This window comes from Lutra lutra, chromosome 9 (genome assembly GCF_902655055.1).
Source record: "Lutra lutra chromosome 9, mLutLut1.2, whole genome shotgun sequence".
NCBI lineage: Eukaryota > Metazoa > Chordata > Mammalia > Carnivora > Mustelidae > Lutra > Lutra lutra.
Window position 1 is genome coordinate 126941991 of NC_062286.1, and position 23758 is coordinate 126965748.

General features: G+C 44.1%; 1 protein-coding gene across 12 annotated transcripts in view; it reads right to left on the minus strand.

Annotated features, from left to right (window-relative positions):
* Window positions 1-23758, minus strand: part of PTPRT (protein tyrosine phosphatase receptor type T) — a 1067282-nt gene that overhangs the window by 592033 nt on the left and 451491 nt on the right. For all 12 annotated transcript variants that reach the window (XM_047746505.1, XM_047746499.1, XM_047746504.1 and 9 more), the window contains exon 7: window positions 18483-18776. In XM_047746505.1, the coding sequence (XP_047602461.1) occupies window positions 18483-18776 (294 nt within the window). The remainder of the gene's footprint in view (window positions 1-18482; window positions 18777-23758) is intronic.

A 23758-nucleotide genomic window follows, 5' to 3' on the forward strand; every position in this document is an offset into this window, starting at 1 on the left:
AGGTCAAGGTGGAAGTCTTCTCTACGGGCCCCGGCTAAGTTGGGATTTTTCTAGGATGTGAAGGGATGGCTGTGCCTTAAGAGGAGGAAATGCTGTAGCCAGACAGGAACGCTCTAAGGGAAAATGGCAAAATGGGTATGGAAGGGAAAATGTCAGGTGATAAAAATTCAGAGCCTGCCTAAGCTGAGCCTAAAGACAGATAAGAACGTGCAAATATTTGACATGTGTTAATGCCAACAAGGGAGAGAATTGATTCTGCTCCAAAGAGAGAGCTGTGACTTGTGAGTAATGATAAGAAATAAAAGCCATTGATTATCAGCTGCAAACACCAAACCACTTGTTTGCAGAGTGATTGTCTCAGGGAGACGGAGAAGAATAGAGAATGTAGACTTGTAATAGCTATAGATGGGAGGCCCAAACGAAGCTGCTCATCCACTGTAGAGGGCAGGCTGCGGACTGACCCAGTTTTTGAAGAATCGTTTCAAAGTCTTGAAATTGCTCCCTGATCCGGCAATGACCCTTCTGGGAATTTATTTATTTATTTATGCATTCCAGGCAAAAGGTATGCGCACAAATCGTGTCTACAAAAGATATTAATTACCACTCCTGAAAAAAATCAGAAAACACCTAAATGTCCAGAAATACAAGTTAAAATACAATCGATGGTACACCCACATGACAGTATACGGAGACTTTAGTTAAACAACATTTCCAGGGCATCCGGGTGGCTCCGAGGGTTAAGGGTCTGTCTTTGGCTCAGGTCATGATCTTGGGGTCCTGGGATGGAGCTCAGCATGGGTAGGCTCCCTATTCAACAGGAAGTCTGCCTTTCCCTCTCCCTCTCCCTCTGCCCCTCCTCCTGCTCATACCCCCTTTTCTCTAATAAATAAAATTGTTAAAAAAAAAAAAAACCCACAACATTTCCACTTTCTCATCCCTGTTTCACCTTAGATCCTATGCCATTCTGGCTTCCGCCCTTCTGAACCCCTCAACAGCTGCTCGCGTCAAGTCACCAGTGACTGCCAGGTTGCCAGATCCAAGGGGTCCCTTGTAGAGTAGAGCTTCCTGGACCTTCAGGCGGTGGACAGTGTCCCCCACCCTCAGTCTTGCTGTTGCCCCCAAAGCTCCACATTTTTTTCCTGCCTGAGTGGCTGCTTCACTTTCTGCTTTTGCTGGCTCTGCCTCAGCAATCCAGCCTCACGCTGGTGGTGGCAATGGTGGCAATCCTCCTCGGGGCTCTCTTTTGTTGTCCCCACACACTCTATCTAGGCTGATCACATTTACTATCAGGGCTTGGGGGGGGGCATTCTCTGTTTCCCTGGAAAACTATGCATTGTCTGTGGCGCCAGCTTCCCTGTTATCTGATTCTGATTCTAAAGGAGCTATTTTACAGCTCTGCAAATTGGAGATAACTGCCCACAATGCGGAATCATTTTTGTCTATACACATGCAAATGGTTTTGTCTGAGGAGGGACAATCTTCCCCCTCCCCAAGGGAGGAAAAAAAAGCCGATGTTGCCTTCATTTGCCTATTCGTGTCAATATTCCTAATCTATACAAGTTTTGGATTTGCCTGTGTACTGTAACACCTTACCAATTCCCCTGTGAATGAATTTAATAAAGTCAGATTCATATTTACATCTCTATGAGAATTACAATTTCATCTTTTCTTGAAAATTATCTTTTAACGGTCTTAAATGATATCTAGAGCCAAAGAGCCTGAATGTGTGTCTCCATGTCTGACCACCCTCCCACCTTACTGGTTTGTACATATGCAGAACTGGTTTCAGTGCTCGGCCATAGTTAGCTCTATAAAGTTGCACGGAATTAGCAAATACAGAACCATTGGGTTAGGTTCCTAGAAGCCTCTTACACAATCTTTTTGTCAACTAGTGAAAACATAACCCAGTTATAATGTGTGTGTGTGTGTGTATCCACACTTATGTGTGTATATATGTATATGTATGTATATGTGTGTGTATGTATGTATATGTATATATATGAATGAACACACATATATATACACACACCATATAAACTATAATATAGGGATGCCTGGGTGGCTCCATTAAGCATGTCTTTGGCTCAGCTCATGATCCCATGGGCTCCTTGCTCAGCAGGGAGCCTGCTTCTCCCTCTGCCTCTCCTGTTCCCCCTGCTTGTACTCTTACCTGCTCTCTCTCTCTCCCTGGTGAATAAATGAAAAAAATAAAATAAAATCTAAAAAATTTTCTTTAAAAAACCTATAACATATATAACTCAATATGACTTATTAACTGTAAATGAACTATATAAAAATATATATAATGTGGAGGCCGAGAAAAACTAAGGCCATCCCACCTCAGGTTTATTAGCCTTAGCATAAGTACAGCCATCTTAGCTCCGGCAGCCATCTCAGACCCCTGTGCCCAAGGGCTGAACTTTCCCCTACTTTGCTTTAGTAAGCCCCACCCTACTTTGGTTCCAGAGACCCCCACCCTGCTTTGGTTCCAGGAATCCCCACTGTGCTTTAGTAACAGGAACCCATAAATACCCCTGCCTTAACTAAGCTCGGGGTCCAAGTCCCTACTCCACTGTGTCAGGTATACTTGGGCCCAAGCTTAAGCTTGTTGAATAAACCCTCGTGTGATTGCATTGGTGTTGGCTTCTTGGTGGTCTCTCAGATGCAAAAACTCGGGTATAACAATAACTATAGTTAACTCATTAACGTTGAACTCACAGCCAACAGCACTGTAACTCAGCCTGAACAAAGCTCACCTAACACATGCATTTTCTCCATAAGGCACCTACCTCACAGTCTTCTTGCTCTCGGGAACACCAGATAGCACCTCAGCAGTATACTTAGGGATGATTTTTTTTAAAGATTTTATTTATTTACTAGAGAGAGCAAGCAATAGAGAGATCATGAGTGACGGTAGAAGAGCAGACAGACTTCCCACTGAACCAGGAGCCCCACATGGGGCCCGAACCAGGACTCTGAGATCATGACCTGGGCTGAAGGCAGACGCTTAGCAGCTGGCCTGAGCCACCCTGGAGTCCCACTTAAGGACTATTTTAAACAGCACCATCACCAACAAAAAGCACAGAAGTGAGAAACACAGGGCACTAAACATAACCACAGAAAGGTTATTTGTTTACGGGAGGAGGCCTGGAACAAGGATGCAGAGTAACACCTTGTTTGTCCTCAGTCAGGAATGGAAATTTTTCCAGGACTCTGCACCTGTTTGTGAATGACCATGGAACGTGAGTACGAATTTTGGTGTCGCAGCTACACTTTAGCGAGTAGACAACTGTGCAAACACAGAGTCCTCAAATAATGTAGTTGGACCATATTCCTGCATCCATATATTAAATGCAATGTACACGTCTCCTAACAGTCTTCAAGATCCATAAAAACCAAGATCACATCGATTTTATTCATCATGCCACACACTGAAGGTCAAGTTGCATACCTGAAGTTATTCAGGTATGGAGTTATTCAAGACATGTCTATATGAACTGAAATAAAGAAAAAATCAAGTACATGGGCAAGTATTCATTAGACATTTGTTAAATAAAGCAACTGGTCACAGAGCAAACGTGTACATGTTGGCTCAAGTTTGTCGAAGGAGATGAACATTAAAAGAAACAAGAACCCTAACTGGAGGAGTTACACCAAAATTTGGAGTAGTTATCTCTGAGTACTGGGGTTTATTCCTTTTTAGTGTTTTTCTATATCCTCCAAGATAAAAATGATGAAAACACTGTCTTTCATCATTGCTACAAAATGCCATTAAAAAATGACTACCTGGGGCGCCTGGGTGGCTCAGTGGGTTAAAGCCTCTGCCTTCGGCTCAGGTCATGGTCTCAGGGTCCTGGGATCGAGCCCCGCATCAGGCTCTCTGCTCAGTGGGGAGCCTGCTTCCCTTCCTCTCTCTGCCTGCCTCTCTGCCTGCCTCTCTGCCTACTTGTGATTTCTCTCTCTGTCAAATCAATCTTTAAAAAAAAAAAAAAAATGACTACCTGCCGTAACCTTCCCACCACGTTGAGTAGAAGCTGGAACAACTCCACGCATCAGAGTCTCCCTAACTGGAGAGCAAACTTCTTGGTCAGTGTCCCCAGCCTGCTCACATGACCAGTTTCATAGCTCATCCCCCTGGGTTAGCACTCTCCAACGTCATCTCTCTCACCTGGTGTCTTTGAAAATACATGGCCAGAATGAAGTGTCATGTTCTTGGGGTATTTCGTGTGTCGTATTACAAGTGTCCTGCTGCTCACTGATTCTGAATCCTAAACCCCCCAAAACACAGAACATTGTTACCTTTATCGTCACACCTAATTGAGAAGGCACACCCCTCCATTCCTCAAACCTCTGTATACGGCGGCCAGATGCTGGGGTGACATGCACAGGGCTCTGTCCTCAGGGAGTTCAGAATCTAGCAAAGCTCAGCACGGGGACGGCCCTTTGCAAGAGGCCTGCAGATGTCCAAGCTGCCTCACTTTGATCAGATGCTTTGGGGTGGGCATAGTAGTCAAGGACATGTACTAACTATAAACGGCAATTAAGGTCACATTATTAACTTCCTTCTTCTCTGGGATATTCCTCTGGGCTCAATTTTATTGTGTTTAGTTCATACTGTCCCATATAAACTAGTCTGAGCCAAGTTTAAATGGATTTGCTGCTTAACCTTCAAATAAAAAAATAATAATAATAAACATTCAATTAATCAGAACTTGTCTCCTCTGCCCCATTCCCTCCACCTTTCCCCCAGGCCCTGTGGTTAATCCAATATTCACAGCACAGAGAAACCTTCTGTAGTGGCCAGAGGGCAGGAGTCTGAAGAGCTTGGAGTCAGAAGATGTTATTTCGCAGCTACCTTGAGATTTGAGATTTAGGGAAAGTCCCTTAACTCCAGAGAGCCTCCATGTCCCTGTGTCTGCTCACAGCAGAGAGCAATGGAGATGGTAGAAAGGCTCCAGAAAGAGCACTGTAAAGAATTTGCAAACACCGGCAGTGCTGGCTACTCCGGCAGGGCTGGAGCTTTCCTCCCAAACAGAGTCTCCCTGACTGTGGTCTGGGCGTCTGCTCGGATGCTACGTCATGTCAAGGAATTTGCAATTAGGACCCTCATTCTGATAGACTTTGTTTGGAGAAGCTTCTTTGGATCAGGGTCCCAGCTTTCTTCCCTTCTTTCTCTCTCAAGCAGTCCTCATCCTGCCTCCCCAACCGTTCAATGTGTGAGACACTCTGTGCTCACTGCATCAGTGGTGCTGGGATAATGGCTCACACAGATGTAAATGGAGTTGAAACCTCACCATGTACCGAAGACAAAAGTAAGTTCATGAGTTAAATATAGAACAAGAAACTATTAAAACTACCAACTTGGTAATAAGTTTTTATTGCTAAGTGATGACGCCAGGTTGGTTTGTTTAAATTTTTATCTGTGTATTTCTGATTTTCCAAAGGTTCCACAGTGCACACGTATATCTTCCCAATATACATTCAACACCTATTTACTGAGTGCCTACATGTACAGGCATGATGCCAGGTACTAGCGACCAGAAAAGAAGAGGGTACTGTCCTCGGGGAGTACAGTCTAATGGAAGGGGCATGTAATAAACAAAGACACATAATCAGATGATTACAAATCGGGATACATTCTTTGAAGTGTTTATAAATGATTAGATAGGGACATTGTAGGAGACTTAGATAGAGCAGGGCACAGAAGTAAGTTCTCTCCGTGAAGTCAGGAGGATGGTGGGTCAGCGGGGGAATAGAGTTCCAGGGAGAGGGAGCAGCTCATGCAAAGGCTGGAGGCAGCAAAGAGCTTAGCCACGGGGTTTTGAGGAACAGAAAAAAAAACCAGCGTAGTGGCCGGCACATTTGAGGCAGTCTGAAGAGAGCAGAGGTTGTAGACAGACTTGAAATACCATTTCATGCCTCTGAAACTGGCAAATTAAAAAAAAAATCATAGTCCACAATTCTGCCAAGGTTACACTGAAAGTGCTCTTATCATTATTAAACAGCATAGTTATTTCACTGAAAACCATCTGTGAGATATGGCAGAAGCCATAAGGAGGTCTCTACCTTTTAATACCTGACTCTTTGAAATTTAGTCTAGGAAAATAATTCTAGCAGAAGCACACAGGTTGAAAGAGGACGACACTTTGGAAACACCCAAATATCCAACAATACAGGCATCGTTTAGCAAGTTATGGTAATTAGACTCTAAGGGACGCGATGAGCCATTAAAACAATATTGAAAATTCCTTAAGAACTTGTAAAATATTAACTTTATGGTGCTGAGTGACAGGAGAGGGCTATAAATGGTACATGGGGCATAATTACATGTTAAGAATGGGATCAGTGAGGGCGCCTGGGTGGCTCAGTGGGTTAAGCCGCTGCCTTCGGCTCAGGTCATGATCTCGGGGTCCTGGGATCGAGTCCCGCATCGGGCTCTCTGCTCGGCAGGGAGCCTGCTTCCCTCTCTCTCTCTCTCTCTGCCTGCCTCTCTGTCTACTTGTGATCTCTCTCTGTCAAATAAATAAATAAAATCTTTAAAAAAAAAAAAAAAGAATGGGATCAGTGATTGAAGGAAATATGCACCAGCAAAAATATATATATATATTAATTGGCATATGAAATGTATGTTCTCTTTTCAAAAATGTGCACTGGTGTCCATGCTATTTCACTTTGTTCAACTACGAAGATCAAGAGGACAATGAAGGAAGTGAGGCAGCAGGGGTCCCCACGGTAGCTGCAGGAGCCCTGGACACAGCTGGGGAAAGGGCTGGTTGGACGAGGTGCATATGCCCCCAGGGATCCAAGACATCCCCAGCTAGGGAAATGTATACGGCAATTTAGGATGGACAGCCTTTCCCTGCTGGGTCCTGAAAGATGACTCAGCTTCCACTCTCAGCAACTCCCACAGCCCCCTTTAAATATCTCAGCATGATTGTAGGTCAAGACAATGGTGGGTGTGATGCAGAAACTGTGAGTGACCCCGGCTTCCCTCTCTCATGATGTGTACAGTCAACCTCTTTCCTTTCGGAGCACAACAAGTGGCTACCCTTTGTGCTCCTTGAACCCACTGCAGTGAAGAAGGTCTTTGGGCTCACTGGTTAGGAGGGCCTGGAGAGGAAGAGTCTCCAGGGTGTTCAACTGCCAAATCTCCCATTAACTAAGCACCTACTACATTCAGAGCATGGTGCCAAGCATTATACTTAAAAGGCCAGGAGGGTAAAAGCAGGAATTAGAGTCAGACTGCATGGGCTCTAGCCTTAGCCACTTCCTAATCCTTGCAATTTGCAACAGAATACTTAACCTCTCTAGACTTTGGAAGTGATGATGATGTCACCTACCTTCCTTGTGGGGTTGCAAGCAGATTGAGTGCATTATTAGCCATCATTAACATCAATGACCCTAATTTCTATGCAATCTGGTAAGCAGGATTATCCACATGTAATGGGGAAGATGGTTCAGAGACGTTAAGCCAACTGCACAAAGCTGTCCAGCATCCTAATGACAGAACCTGGATCCCAAGCCAGATGGGGCAAACCCCTAATCTGAACATCCCCCGCTCCATGTGAGCACAGCATAAAGTTGAATTTGCATCCCGGGGCTCAGCAAGTGTGCGTACCTTCTGAGAATGTCGATGATACACGAACAATGATAAAAATAACCTCTCATCTTTATATAGAGTGCTTTACAATGTATAACTACTTTTCACATTCATATTTGACTCTGGGGGGAACCTACTTCTCATTTGTATACATTTTATACAACACAGCAAAACAGAAACTGTTTACAGTGGCCCAAAACTTACTGATATATATATATGTACACATATACACATATAAATAGATAGCATATATATGGTCTTTGTAACTATGCATGCACGTGAGGGCTGAGAAATTAAAACACTTTTTTTTTTTAAGGGAAGGTTGATCTCACTGTAAAAAAGGATTTGATCTCAGCATTAGCCGCCCTTTCCACAATTCCTTTTAGTGTTCACTTCAATGCAAAATGTATGCAAAGGAAGGCCTGGAGCTGAAGTTGAAATCAATCAGGGGACAGGGGAACTGTTCTGCAAGTGAGAAGACTTTGTATCACCGGGGTGATCTGGGAGGGAGAGAAGAAGATGAAAAATCCCAGCCCACTGCAAGGACCTTTAAGTCTACAGAAGGATTTCAAGTTGTTTGCTGGTTAGCAGAGCAAGGCAATCCTTTGCCTGTGTTCCACCAAGCATCGGGAGAAGAAAAGAGCCTTGTGTCCATGCAGCTTTGGGAGAGTGGTGGAGAGAGACAGGTTGCCTATTTGGGCCAGTTGGGACAGCCAGGAGAAACAGAGTGATGTTCTAGAACTCAGGGCAGGCAGCGAATAGTGTGGGGGTGGTGGTGGTGGGGAAGGGCACATGGGGCATAATTACATGTTAAGAATGGGATCAGTGGGGGTTGGGAGGGGAGTCATGTACTCCTCTGGGAAGCTAGGGGGCACGATCAGACCAGGTGCAGGATTTGCAATGGGGAATTCTGGTCAATACTTCACAGCTCTGATAAACTCACCAGCTGATACATGGGCTGCATATTTATACTTCAAAAAAAAAAAAAAAACTGGGATGGTAATTTCATATGCAGTTTTGCAAGCTGATTTTTTTTTAACTTATCATAGCATGAACATTGACCCATGCCATTAGATATTCTATGAAATAACATGGTTTGTAATGCCAGCATAGAATTCACTGTGTGCATGCATAAGAATTTTACTTAACTATGCTCCTATTGTTGGGGCATTTAAGTGATTTCCAAGTTTTTGCCCTTCTAAATAATGCAGTGATGACCTCCATGTATACAGCTCCTTTTGTGCAGCTCTGATTATTTTGTTAGAAGAAAAAAAATTAGCGAATTGGCCTCTAAAAATGCTGTGCTGGTTAACCCACCTGCAGAAGTGCCTCGGAGAGCCTGCTTCATTGCTCCTTGCCAATGCTAATTTTTACCAATTAAAAAGAGATATATTTTGGTAATCTTATAGGTTAAAAATGCACTTAATTTGATTGTCTGTGACAATGGACATTTTATTTTATTTAAGATTTTATTTATTTGACAGAGAGAGACAGTGAGAGAGGGAACACAAGCAGGGGGAGTGGGAGAGGGAGAAGCAGGCTCCCCGCCGAGCAGGGAGCCCGATGTGATGTTGGGGCTCCATGCGGTGCTAGATCCCAGGACCCCTGCAATCATGACCTGAGTCAAAGGCAGACACTTAACAACTGAGCCACCCAGGTGCCCTGACATAGGACATTTTAAATTTGTTCTTACTTTCATATTTTTTTTGACAATTACCTGTCAATACTTTTCAGTCTTTGATTTCCATCAGTATACTGACATTTTTATTGTCAGAGTTCTTTTACGTAAGAATAGTATTCCTTTCTTCTCAATTCTGCCCTATTTCTCACACCCAGCTTACCCATTTGCTCTTTGCAGTTTTTTAATATAGTATAGAAGTTTTTCTTTTCCTTCTTTTCTTTTTACATAGCAAAATCTGTAAACTAGGACTCAATGGATTATTTGTTTGCTTTCAGTGAACAGAAAGGCCCTCGTAATAAAAGAACAATATTTAGTTTCTTCTGCTGCTTTTAAGTTCTTAATCGATCCAGGATTCATTAAGCATATCATAATATATATGCACTGCATTTTATTTTTTCCAAATTATTAACCGATCACGAAGAGACTATTTGTTATTGATTCTCCATTCATATAAATGCTCACAGCTAGTTTCACTACATACTGGATTATTTTCTGGGCTTCGATGATTATAGCTATGACAATGTTGATACTTCACAGTGACGTGCCCCCCACAACATTTTTTTAAAGCATTCTAATACCTCCTTCTCTGTATTATTTTCAGATCAATTTTGAAATCACTTTGTCAAGTTGCACAAAGAATCCAGGTTTTGACTGCAATTGAGTTAAACCCATAAATTAATTCGGGGAGAACGGATACCCTCACAATATTAAATGTGCGAATCCAACTCCACGACATGTCTCTCCATTTATTCAGGTCTTGCTTTATCTTCCTCAGTCAAGTGTTACAGATGTGAGTGTTTTCTTACATAGTTTCTGAACATTTCTAGGTTTACTCTTAAGCATTTATATTTTAATTGCATTTGAGAACAGGATACATTTTATTATATTCTGTATGGTTGTTACTGGCATATAGCTATTGATTTTTATTTATTTGCTTTCTGTCTGACCATACTACCAAATCTCTTGGTAATCCTGATAACTTCTTTTTGTTTCATTATTCTCTAGGCTTTGAGGTTGTAAGAATATTTGCTTCTGGAGAAAAAAAAAAAGTACCTTTCCATTCCTAGCTTACTAAAAATTCTGATCAGTAACAAAGGCTGATTTTTTTTTTTTTCCCCAAATTACTTTTCAGCCTCTCTGGAGATCAGATGGTTTTTATCCTTTGACCTACTGATACGAGGCATTATACCAATAGTTGTTCTAGTATTCAAAATCTTTCAACAATGCCTTTGTGGAACAAACCAACTTGGTCATGGTGACTTATGCTTTCATAATGATGCTGGATTCTGGGGGTCATTTTAGAAACAGTTTGATCTTTGTAGCTATGTAGTTCAATGCTCAGTTCCCAGTTAAGCCACCTGGTCAGGTATATGGCTTTGGGTAAGTCACTCAGCTTCCAGACAGTCAGTGGAGGAAATTATACCCGCCCCATTAGATTGCTGCAACAATTCCAAGTAAAGTCCTCAGACAAGCTCCGTGCCATGCCCTGGGCATAACCACAGAAACTCAGACTCCCGTAACTGTGGTTCTCATTATTATAATCATCCATCTCCTTTGTGTTGTTGGCTCACGATTTCTACAGGCAGAGGAAATGACGACCTCCAATTTTAAAGTATTTGGGAGCTATTTTTTTAATCCAGCAAGTTTGATAAACAAAAAAGAAAACAAATATATTAGCTTTTATTATCATCAAGACCTCTCCGTGGCTCACTTTTTCTTCTAATCTCGATTTTCAAGGTTAGAAAGAACTACCAGGGTATGTTTACCAGGGTATGTTTGTTGACTTATTGTACTTTACCCTCCAGGCCCTAGTTCTCTAGGGATCACAGAAGAGCAGAAAAATCTAAAAGTAACAGGATGTTTAATAAGGTTTTTCTTGTTACTTGGGAATTGTACGTAAGACTACAAAACCAAGAAGTTTAAGGAGTAAGTTAAGACCACGTCCTCCTGGGAACAGCTGAGGCACTTCCAGATGTCCTTTCCGAGACTGGAAGAGGCACCCAACTGGGCCCACCCTCTCCACTCCAACACCACACTCAGCCCACACAGCAAGGAGGCTGTGTAGACTGGGAGGAGAGACTCCCGGAGGTTGTGAATACAGGTAAGGGAAAAAAGCTTTAGCTTTTCTCTTCATCTTTCCTAAACCAAGTGAGGGGCTCCAAGGTAGCCACCCGTAGATGTCCTGTGTGCAGAGGGAGGGAGGGGAGAGTCTGCAAGAAGAGGAGAGGGACATCTCATGCCCCAGCAGATGCCTGCTCATGTGCAGACACCCCTTGGCTCATGCAGCAACTCCTGAAGCAAGTATGGTGAGAGCAGGCTTTCTCCCCCTTCACCCCCTCATCCCACCGCCACTATGCTCCAGGGAAGGAAGGAGGCACAGAAGCAACAGAGGAAGCAGAGAAGGAAAGGGAAAGTGGAAGAATGAGTATCGCTTCTCCAAATCACTGTGCACAAGTGGTTGTCATAATCCATCTTCTGTGGGTGCCCCCCGTCTGAGCTCACCGGCATGACTCGGGCAACAATGTCCCTTTGAACATGGTGTGGCAGGCATGGAAGACCCTCTTTCCCCAGTTTGTCTTGGTGCTGGAGGTTTCTCCACTGGTCTTCAGATTTTGCTTTGGTGGGCTGGTGATTTGACTCCCGCTGGTCGATCCTGTTGTGCTTCCCTAAGACTCATGGGTAATCTCACCAGGATTACGGCAGGGGAGAGGTGGGAGTTAGATGTCTGGGCTCCTACCACTATCCTACCCAGAAAAAAGTCCCACTTGCTTCTAATTCAAAGCCCTCAGAGTTAGGCCAGATAAAACTACCCCTATTGAAGCTGAGGCTTATAGAAATTTAAGAGGGAGGGGGAAAAAAAGCAAAAAGGCTAGTTACATGGCTTTGGTCCATTTTCTAGACCCTCCGTTTCTTTGTCTCTTCTCTCCTTCCACTCCACCCTCGAACTGCAGGCTGGCCTGAAAACCCAGAACCTGCTGAGGATGCTCATTGAGGAGACTAAGGACTCACCTCCATGCCCTGTTAGCAAGTTCTCATCCTCACAAGCCTCAGCTTCCCAGAAAAGAGGTGGGTTTGGATAACACGCTTCTCTCTCTCACTTGGGACTAAGACCAAATCGGAAAAAGCCCAACTCCTATCTCCCCCACAACCTCCAGACCCCATTATCAGGTACCACTGCACCCCGCAAGCACGCATCAAGGACCCCAGAGCACCCGCAAAGCCTCTCCTTTCATATCTTCCCTGCAGCTCAGAGCCACTGTGCTCATCGCCCGCTGTCTGAGAAACGAAAGACAACAGCACTAGAGAAGTCCTTTACAACAGGGGCCATTGCACCAGAATGAAAGCAATCAGTTTAAGATCCCGACACCCTTCTTTCTAGGCCTGAGGACTTTTTTTCTTCCAAATAATGTTCATTAAAGGGCTTCTATGTTTCGAGTTCTCTGCTAGGCTTCTAACTTTTCTCACTGAGGCTTCCCAACAAAACAGGGTGTTGTAATCTCCTGTAAATGAAGGAGAGAAGCAGAGCCGCAGACAGGTGCACAGACATCCAGGCACCAAGTACCAGCTGGAAATAGAAACCAGATTCTTCTTGGCTCTAAAGCCCCTATTCTTCTCACTCAATTCTAATGACGACTCTCACTTCACTGAGCCCAGTAATTTGAATTTCTCCTTTTTATTCCTTTAGAGAAAAGAGACAGACACATATCACTTCAAGTAGGAATCCATAAATATGTAAATAAAATATAATGTGCAATCAAACCTCAGGTGGAGGGAAGAAGAAGAGAGCTCTTCAAATCAGCAGTGTGTGTCACGTTTCAGGCTGTACAAAGTCACTTTCCACTTGGAAAACCTGAACTCTGCAAGCCCACAGTGAAGTGGGTGCCCAGGCAAGGGGGCCTTTGATTTACAGGGAGTAAGCAATCAGGTGTGTGTGGGGACATGGGGGTATGATCACTTGGCTTGCCAGATTATTGATTTGTGGCTCCACAACCGGGAAGTGACGGTGATTGTGAGAGTCTGGCTCAAGGAGGGCTTCTGAGGGTGAAGGGAAGAGATTTCTAGAGCGTAAGAGATAACTTTGAGTTGCTTAGGACCTGTTTCCGAGATAAGGAGGAATATGTCTCCTGAGAGTAAAACCAGATCCATATATTAAGTGGGTGTTGCACAGAGCCAGGTTTGGGTGACAATGAAGGAGAATTTCTTCTGTCTGATGCTGCGTGAGAGTTTCAAGGCATCGACAAGCACCTGCTTGTCCACTCCATTAAAAGTGGAACCTGGAGAAAAGATGAATCTCCCTGGCCTTCCTCAATTGCTGGCCCTGGCCTCCATTCTCAATGCCATTGACCTTGGTTCTTGTGAAATCTGGATATCTATTTTAGCAGCCTCTGCTCTTTTGAACCTAAAGAGGACTCAGCTCCTACATAGGACCCCATCCAGAGTTTTGTGATAACCGGCCAGAGTTAGGTAGAGAATGACAATAAACCCCCAGGATCCGCAGAGTTAAATGGTCTGCTATGGGAGAGCCTGGGCTTCTGATCAGAGACAGCACTCAAGGTGAGGATGGGTCAGCAGCAGATAGCCCTCCTAGGACCCATTCCTGGATGTCTGCTGTTGGATATGTGCCAGAGCAAACCAACCACTTTTAGATAAGAAAACCTTCGAGAGTCCAAACCAGGATCATCAGGTTCTGAAATGCGATTTCCCATGAGAGGATGAAGAACAAAAGAATACAGTCCACCCCTTCACCTGCCAGTCAGCCCGGAGACATGGACACGTAAGACTTCCTGTTTTAACAAGTCACAATCACAACATCCCGAAGACTAGCAGCAACCAATAATAATTTGTTCTATTACAGGCATCTAAAGAGTATTTTGAGCTTTTCAAAGTACTTTGATGTACATGATCACATATGCAGCCCACGCCTGTATCTCAGGAAGGATGGCAAATGATTAAACTGAGCACAAGAACAAAACGATGGGTGAAAAAAAAAAAAAATGGGGCATCTCCAGGGAATAGCACGAAGAAAGAAAATCAGACTGCTTTCATTGGTACTAAGAAGTCCCTTTGATTCTACAATCCAGGTGCCAACAGGTGGTTCTCAGGGAAAATGAAGAGGTAGGTAGCCCGCTCCTCTCTCCAGAGCTCCAGGTTTCCGGACGCCATCGCCTGCCATGCATCTTTACCCCCAGCACAACATCTTCAAACCTGAACTTGCTCCCCTGCCCTGAACCCATCTACTGTGTTTTCCATCCCAGAAAGCAAGTCCACCACTCATCTCTCAGCCATCCCCAAACCAAAAGCCTTAGAGTATCATCTTTGGCCCTCTTCTCTCACGCCCACTTTCCCTATCTGATCATCTGTCCAGGTTCTGGCTTAACTGCCTTCAAGTCTCATCCTGAACTCCAAACTACTGGGCTAGGATGCTACTATGTTGCCGAACTCCTGGCCATCTCCACACTTACAGGTGAGACCCACTCCTGATGCACCAAGGATATACCTGGCCAGTGGCCTCTCACACCTAGATAAACCAGAATACATCCCCACCTGCCCTTGCTGAATTGGCCCCCGGGTATCTTTCTGGGCTATACCCGGGCTTATACCCTGAGCTCCTGCTTTAAGCCTCTGCTACTGGCATCTAGCTCAGAGTCTGGCACAGGGAGGGGGCTCCGGAGTTGCCTGACGGGAAGGCCTATGCTGTAGTGGGCTGGACCATGAGGCTGGTCTCCATAACTGCCAGTCTCCCTACCACTCGAGCCCATGCTCCCCAGAGGACACGTGGAGAGGAGCCTCCATCAAACCATGTGATGGGGAGTCTCTGGACCAAGAAGCTTAGAGCTAAACGCTGAATTGCTCTGTGATCTTGGTCTGATGGTCCTGAGCCTTAGTCTTCCTCCTGTCTACCTCTCAGAGTTGCCTTAAGGATCAACATAATGGAGCATCACCAAAGTGGCATTCTTGGGTGGCACGGAGTACCAGCAGTTCTTCAATATGGGTGTGCCCCAGCATCACTCAGAGGGCTCCTTCAAGGACAGATTTCTGGGCTCCGCTCTGAGGATTTTCAAATCATTAGGTTAGGGCATGGGGCCTGAGAATTTGCATTTCTAATGAGTCCCCCAGTGATGCTGACGCTGCTGGTCCAGGACTACACTTTGAGAACCAGTGCTCCAGACCATTTTAAGAGCACTGCCTTTCCACAGCAACCTGGTTTTTCTCCATGAAGCATGCTATTTCAATATTCGACTTTATGTTTACGTTTTATCCTTTTTGCTGTTTTGCTGGAATCTTAACTGAGCCTGTAAATTCCTCTGGGAAGAAATTATAGCTTCCACATTCCATATTCTCTCATTTGCTATTTTGCAAAATAATGAGTACATTTCCAGTGTGATTAATAATAGAAAAAGGAAAGGGAGGGGGGTACTCAGAGTACCAACCCCAATAAACAGCATCCACAAATGGATACCAGCCCTGAAATCCACTTAAAAATTAATTATGAGGCAAAGAACATTCCACCATCAGTGGCAATGTGGGAAACAAGATTATGTTCTTGATGACACATTTTGTAAAATGTGGGTTATTTAAGATTTTAGCTGTAACTTACTTAAACACCAACATTTTTTTAAAAATATAAAACCACAAACAGCATTTCAACTCATAATTTTTATAGTGATAGTCAGACAATTGTGTTTCAACATGTAAAATCCATTACATAGTCGTGGCAACAGTTTGCAATAGATTGTAAATTTTTATTGAGATGATCATCTTGCAATTGAATTTCAAAATGTATTATATGATCATCAGCAAATAAGTCTGTGGGGGCTGCTAAAGTACTTTGAGTATCATTTATAAAGATCAAAAACCCTGGAAACTCTTTGGTTTACCCAGTGGAAAGAGAAAAGTCTCATTGGCAGGATCAAATCAATTACTTTTATGGATGAATATTGAATTGCAAAGCTGAGATAAGGTATTACCTGGTTTAATAACATAATCTTATGTCCTTCTAAAATAGTAGGTTTCATAATCGGGTTTCAATAAGGAATTTTGCAAAAGGCCCGCTTTTGAAAATAATCAAGAAAATGGCATTTCCATTTATCACAGTAATTCTGTAACATTCAAAGGCATATTCCCAAGCAACAGACATCCTCACAACCTTGGGTTCCATACCACTGAGATGCACTATGGAAATACTTCAGAATGACTACCGTCAATTCTCTTACAGCTCTTGTTTCGACAACACGAATGTGTTCCAACATGACTGACATGTTAAGGGACAATTTGAGCATAACACGAGTGTCACATCTGCTGTGTGTGAGTCTGTATAGAAAACACTACCAAAGCAGAAAACTGCATCCAGCTTAACAGACCCACACAGGAACAACCCACCTCAAATGACCACCTGCTACGTCCATTGACCGGACGTCCTATGAGCCACATCCATCCCCAGTGGGTGTCACAACATTCCACCATCTTCAGAAAGCATTCTTCACCACCACTGCTGCCCACAGACTGCAACCTTTCGGACACTTACTTCCAAAGCTCACTTGGGTCCCTTCAAGGAAATGCCCCATATACACTGCAGGATAAAGTCATGTCTTAAACCATTAACATGTGTGACACTGAGCCATCATTTTTACTTACTTTCCTCTCTTTTTAAATGTGTCACTGATGAAGTAGGAGTGGTGTGCCCCAATCCTACTTTTTCCCATTACCCTGATGGGTTTTATTGCATAACTTTTCATACTGCAATGATTTTTAGGGACACAGATGTCACATTATAGTAGAACTAATTGTATTTTGTTTTGTTTTTTTGTCCCTTGGGGTCACTGTGCTGACAGGTTTCTCTCCCTCCCCTCCCCACCCGAAGCCATCAGTGACTCTTTTCCCAGTGGAAGCCAACGGCTCATGCCTCCACTTCCCTACCCTGCGCATGGAAGCTCTGTATTCCGTGCTGACGGCACATACCTCTCTGCTTTCCCTGTGCTGTGACTGATGATCGATGGCAATAGAGTCGGAAAAACTCGAATGCAAATTCTGACTGTGCCACTGGTCATTTCTATGACTTCGGACAAAAAGTTTAAAAATATTGGGTCTCTATTTCTTCATGTATAAATGAGATAAAAGTACATTAAAGGGTTAGGGGAGAAAAATTAGACAAGATAATGTGATATGAAGGAAAAACAAAACACCGAGTTCTTTTAACGTCTTGAGTTACAGTCGGAGCTGGAACATCTTAGGGATATAGTCAAAGATACAAACCTAGCCAGTGCCCCAGCAAGAGCCCGGAGTCCCTAGGACCTCAGTACAGTTGGATCAAAAGAACCCTTTCAGACGCGGTCCCAGACATCATCACACTCCTAAGCAGCTTCCAAAAAACCTGAGAGAAACAGCTAGAGCCAGAAGCCTCCTCTGTACACTGAGCTGGGATCTTCCAAAGATACAGAATCCAGATGACCCTTAGAGGGAGAGTCCTAGTCCAGACTCTCAGGTTGGAACCAGGAGGCTCCAAGGTATACAGTGCCAGAAAGCTCTTAGGGACTAAAGCAGTTCCAGAATCCACTGAGAGACACATTCAGGGCCAGGAGGTACTCAAGATAGAGTTGGCACCAGGAACCCTTCAGAGACAGAACAAGGACCAGGAACCCTCAGGGAAACTATGAAAACCAAGGGATCATTAGGGTCACAGGCCCAGCCAAGGGATCATCAGTGACAAAGTTAAAATCACAAACTCCTTAGATACATAACAAGAATCAGAAGCTCTCAGGGATGTAGTTCAAGCAAGGCCTTTACAAGGCACACAGGGCCAGGAGCCCTCAGGAACATAGGGCCAGGAGCTCTCAGGAACACAGGACCAGGAGCCCTCAGGGACACTTTTAGCACCAGGAAGCCTCAGACATATGGAGACACCAGATGTCCTTGCAGAGACAGAAACAGTGTCCCACCGGAAATGCTGTCAGGACCAGGAACTTCTCCCTCACATATAGCTGGAGTCGGGTGACCCTATGACTCGCAGTCAAAACCAGGCCATCTCCAGAGTTACCAACAGAGCCCCGAGGTCCTCTAAGGCAAGTCCAAAACCCTGACTGTTGATCTCTCCCACAGGACTCACACTTCCATCAAAGAAGTGTCAGGATGATTGTCCCAGAACTCCAAGAGGAGGACCAACTGCCCAACCTCTCAAGATGGAGTCATAAACGAAGTTCTTACCTGCACACTTGGTTCTGGTGGTGAGGGGAGGCCCTGGTGGTCCCGTGCCTCCCTCCCCTGGTCGTGTGAGCAGCACCCGGATCTCGTACTCCACATCAGGGTCCAGATGCCACAACTTATAGTTGGGAGAGTCCACTATGTGGGTCTCGGCCCAGGTGCCCGTGGTGGTGCGATATTCTACCTCCTTCAGGATGATGGGGCCATCACCGATGATAGAATTGGCATTTGGCTTGATCCACAGGTATGTGGCCCCGACAGCCAGCAGCTCTGGGGGGGCGATGGGTGTGGGAGGCTCTGTAAGACAAGCAATCAGCAAAAGGATGTCAGACCCGAGTAGTTTACACAGAAGAATCCAAACACATAAGGACAAGGACAGAATTCCAGAGAGAGCAGCTCAGATCCCTTTCTTAACTCTATTCACATCCTACTCGAATTTCCATGATTTTGTATCTACATACCTGAGTCGGTATTTCTTCCCCCACACTACCGTATCTCCTTCATTTAAAGATAATAAAGAAAGAAAGCAATAGTGGGTAAATGGTTTTTCTAGAACACAGACGACAAAGATGCCTGGGTTAATATTCTGCTTTCTATCCTCAAATGAGAACATGCCTTTACAGGAGAGGAGTTTGGTTCAAAGTCCAGGGGAGTCTGAGATTTACAAATATTTCTTTCATAGCCACACACAGGTTGTTAGTGGAAATTCTCTCCAAGTAGTGCTAAGAGCCTAAGTAGCAAATGGATGATGGCACGGCAAAAATTCAGCTTCTTCCTCAACTTCAGCAGGGTCCCTCCAGCAGGGAGAATGTCACTGGCACAGTGGCCACTGGGGGAATAGAGGGTCAAGGGAAAAGTCATGCGGCGTTATCTTGCATCAGCTAGGAGTTGCCCTGCTCCCATTAAGTTCTATTTCTTCAGCTAAATAAATGAGAATTTGGGGTGTCTGGGTGGCTCAGTGGGTTAGGCCTCTGCCTTCGGCTCAGGTCATGGTCTCAGGGTCCTGGAATCGGGTCCCGAATTGGGCTCTCTGCTGGGGGGGGGAGCCAGCTTCCCCCTCTCTCTCTGCCTGCCTCTGCCTACTGGTGATCTCTTTGTCAAATAAATAAATAAAATCTTTAAAAATAAATGAATGAATGAATGAATGAACAAGAATTTCAAGAGCCCTTAAGGGAGTCTTTCTGGCAATTCTTAGCCTACTGGCAAAGCTGCAGAAATTAACATTAACTTTGGGGGCGCCTGGGTGGCTCAGTGGATTAGGCCGCTGCCTTCGGCTCGGGTCATGATCTCAGGGTCCTGGGATCGAGCCCCGCATCGGGCTCTCTGCTCAGCGGGGAGCCTGCTTCCTCCTCTCTCTCTGCCTGCTTGTGATCTCTCTCTGTCAAATAAATAAATAAAATCTTTAAAAAAAAATTAACATTAACTTTGTATTTCCTATTTACCAAGAAATCGCACATGCATTACTTTGTGCAAATCTTAGGACATTACCACCTCCATTTTGATGCATGAAATCAAAGAACCCAAGCAATGAGGTCACCTAACCAAGATCATGAAGCCGGTAAGGCAGGACAGAACCCACATCTTTATGTGTTCCCAGCCCAGCTGTTCCCTTGGAAAGCTGCTTGCCTCTAGCTGTCCATTTTCTAAAAATCAAAGTGTATATACTTGTTATTTTCTCCTATAGCAAAAAATTAGCAGTGAAACAATAAAGAAAATAGGAATAAAGAAAAAATAACTCCCTTTTCCTACCACCCAATATAATAGCCAATTTTATTTCTCCATGTTCCAATTTGTATTCATATATTTAAGCCTTTTTATAAAGCTACAGCAACATATAGGCCCAATGTTTTTATCTCCTCACTTAGGGCTTTCTAAAGACCTTGTTGGGGCGCCTGGGTGGCTCAGTCAGTTGAGTGTCTGCCTTCAGCTCAGGTCATGATCCCAGGGTCCTGAGATGGAGCCCTGCATTGGGCTCCTTGCTCGATAGGGAATCTGCTTCTCCTTCTCCCTCTGTTCCTGCTTGTGCACTCATTCACTCACTCCTTCTCTCTCTCAAGTTAAAAAAAAAATCTTTAAAAAAATTTTTAAAAATACTTTGTTTACAACATGGATTTTTTAGATTAATTTCACTTTATTTTAAAATTTCTTTTACTTTTTTTTTATTATGTTCCATTAGCCAGCATATAGTACACATCATAAGTTTTTGTTACAGTGGATTTTGTCATCACTATCTTAAGTAGCTACAGAATCACACTAAGTAATCTCAAATTGCTGGGCACAGGAGTGTTCCAACTTTTGCTACAGCAAATAATGTTGCAACGAACATCTCTGTACAAAGGACTCCAGTTTTTCCCATCTCATGTTTTTTTTTTTGGAATCAATTGCCAGAATTGGGATCTGTCAATGGATAGGAACAAGTTAGTGATTCTTGGAATAGGATTAGGAAGTGGAGGGTGAGAGGAGGCATCTGGGAGTGGAGTACAATGTAGACGAGCTCAAGAACTTTTGGAGGACCTCTGGGCTATTCAGCAGGGTAAGGCAGGTACAGGTTTCAGTCTGGAACTCCAGTGAGAGCCTCAGGATAGATCAGACTCCTTCCGTGTTTGTTGTTGTTGTTTTTAAGATTTTATTTTATTTATTTGACAGAGAGAGAGAGAGACAGAGAGAGAAAGATCACCAGCAAGCAGAACAGCAGGCAGAGAGAGAGGGAAAGGAGGCTCCCTGCTGAGCAGAGAGCCCGATGCAGGGCTCGATCCCAGGACCCTGAGATTATGATCTGAGCCAAAGGCAGAGGCTTAACCCACTGAGCCACTCAGGCACCCCCTGTGTTTGTTTTTTAATTAATTACCTGAACACAAATATTCTCCAGAGACAGAATAATTGCTATGAAACAGAGGTGGACAATATTTTCTCAGTGTGACTTGGAACAAACCTTAAGGGACAACTTCAGATTGCCCTATTATAACCTGCCATTTGGTCAGAGAAGGAAATTAAGCAGATTAGTCAAGCTAGATGCTTTTCTTTACAAAGCCATAAAGGTTATTACTCAAGGCCTTATTATCTCAAAAGTGTTTGCAAATTGATTTTTGGATAATTTGTTCCAGGTAGAGAAGTTAAGTTGGCAGGTAGATAATTTCTGGGCTCATCCTTTGTGCATTTTAAATATACAGACCCTCTGATCACCATTGTCAACTCTCTAGGGTTCCTGTCAGTTTCCAGGGAGGCCCCAAGGGTGGTATTTGGTAGGTCTATGACGATTCTGCCCAACTGCTTAACGTAATTACTCACAGGCTGGCCCTGGACAGAATTAAGAGCAGCAGACTTTAGTACTTTGGGGCTTGAGCAAGTGGCCACATTAAGCTCTCTCCCATCGACTTTACACCACAGTTTTTGCTCTATTTCAGGCATTAGCAGTAAATTGCTGACCACCAGAAAGAAAATAAAGTATCAATCTTTCCAAATGTTCCTGGTCTCTTTTCACGAATTTCCGATGGTAGGTACAATATTGTAACAAACATTCCCTCGAGTAAATAAATGTCTCCATCTCAAATGACTTACTGGTTCGCATGTCCCTGTGTAGACTAGCCAATGAGGTTCTCCCTCCCTCTGTCCCATCAAGAATATATCATGAAGTACATCACAGAGTTCAGCTACTTGGCTCAAAGCAGCCATCAGATTATTGTTTTGTTTCCTCTTTTGTTAGTAACCACTGATTTATAATTGGCGTTCTTTACAAGTCACACGTTCAAGTGATACAAAGAGAGAGAAGTAGGGATGAGACACATAATTATTATTATTTTTTTATTTTTTTTTTTGGTAAGCACCTCCCTTTTTTTTTTTTTAAAGATTTTATTTATTTATTTGACAGACAGAGATCACAAGTAGGCAGAGAGGCAGGCAGAGAGAGAGGAAGGGAAGCAGGCTCCCTGCTGAGCAGAGAGCCCGATGTGGGACTCGATCCCAGGACCCTGAGATCATGACCTGAGCCGAAGGCAGCAGCTTAACCCACTGAGCCACCCAGGCGCCCCAGCACCTCCCTTTTTAAGTGAACAGAAAGACCATGTTTATCAGTTCTCCCCTTTGACATGAACTGTTGGACCAGACAATGCAAGAAGTCGAGGAGGCCACCTAATCCAACAGCCAGAGTCTTCAGGAATGAAACCAAGGCCTGGGAGGGCTGATGGCCTGTTAACTAGGAGGAGGTCAGGGGCCGGGCATCAGAACTCAGGGCCCAAGCAGCATTCCTGCTCCTCCCTTTTTCTTCTTGTACTTCAGATATTTAAGTAATTAGCCAGAAAGATCATTCAGGGTTGTCTTTCCTAGTAGATTTTACCTTTTGAGGATGCATAGGCCCTTGCAAAGATCTGGTGAGAAATTCCAGCCTCTCTCCCCAGGAAAATGCACATAAGTCTATCTGTCACTGAGAGTTATGCCCACAACTTCAGGCATTTGTGAACCCTTCTGAAGCCTAGGAATGAACCCCCAAAGAGGCGATATTGAGAAGAAAGGAAAAACACAAGAGATCCTGATGACAGACCACATGCCCATAATAGCCTACAATCCTTTGGGACCCTGAAGCTATCCTTTGTTGCAGTCCATAGTAGGGGCTCGAAGTTGGGAGTACAATCATGTATGGCAATGGAACTTGATGTTATGTTCCCGATCTAGTGCTTCCAAGTTCCCATGGTCCCAAACATCTGGGTAAAAATAAACATGTTAAGGTTTCCACGGGACAATGCAAAGTAAATGTGTAGGTCCTCATGGCCATGGGCTGCCCAACACATTCATAGATTTCACATTTGGGCTAAAATACTTAATGGATAAAGACATGACCCCACCCATGAAATGCTATATCCTAAGTAGAAATCTACAAAGTTTTAGTAGTTTGGGTTGCTGTTACAAAATGCCATAGACTAGGGGACTTAAACAACAGACATTTACATCTTATAGTTCTGGAGGCTAAGAAGTCAAGATCAAGGTGTGGGCCAATTCAGTTCTAGGTGAAAACCCTCTTCTTGCTTTGCTGGCTGTCTCCTTGTTATGTGCTCCCATGATAGAGAAAGAAGGATCTCTGGTCTTATCCTCCTCTTAGAAGGGCACTAATCCCATAATAGGAGTTCCACTTACATGACCTCATCTAAATCTACCATCTCCCAAAGCCCTACCCCCCCGACCCCCAGCTCCTAATACCATCACATCTGAGGTTAGGACTTCAACAGATGAATTTGGAAAGGAAGGGAGGGACACAAAATCATCTGGTCCCCAGCAGAGGCTATGTT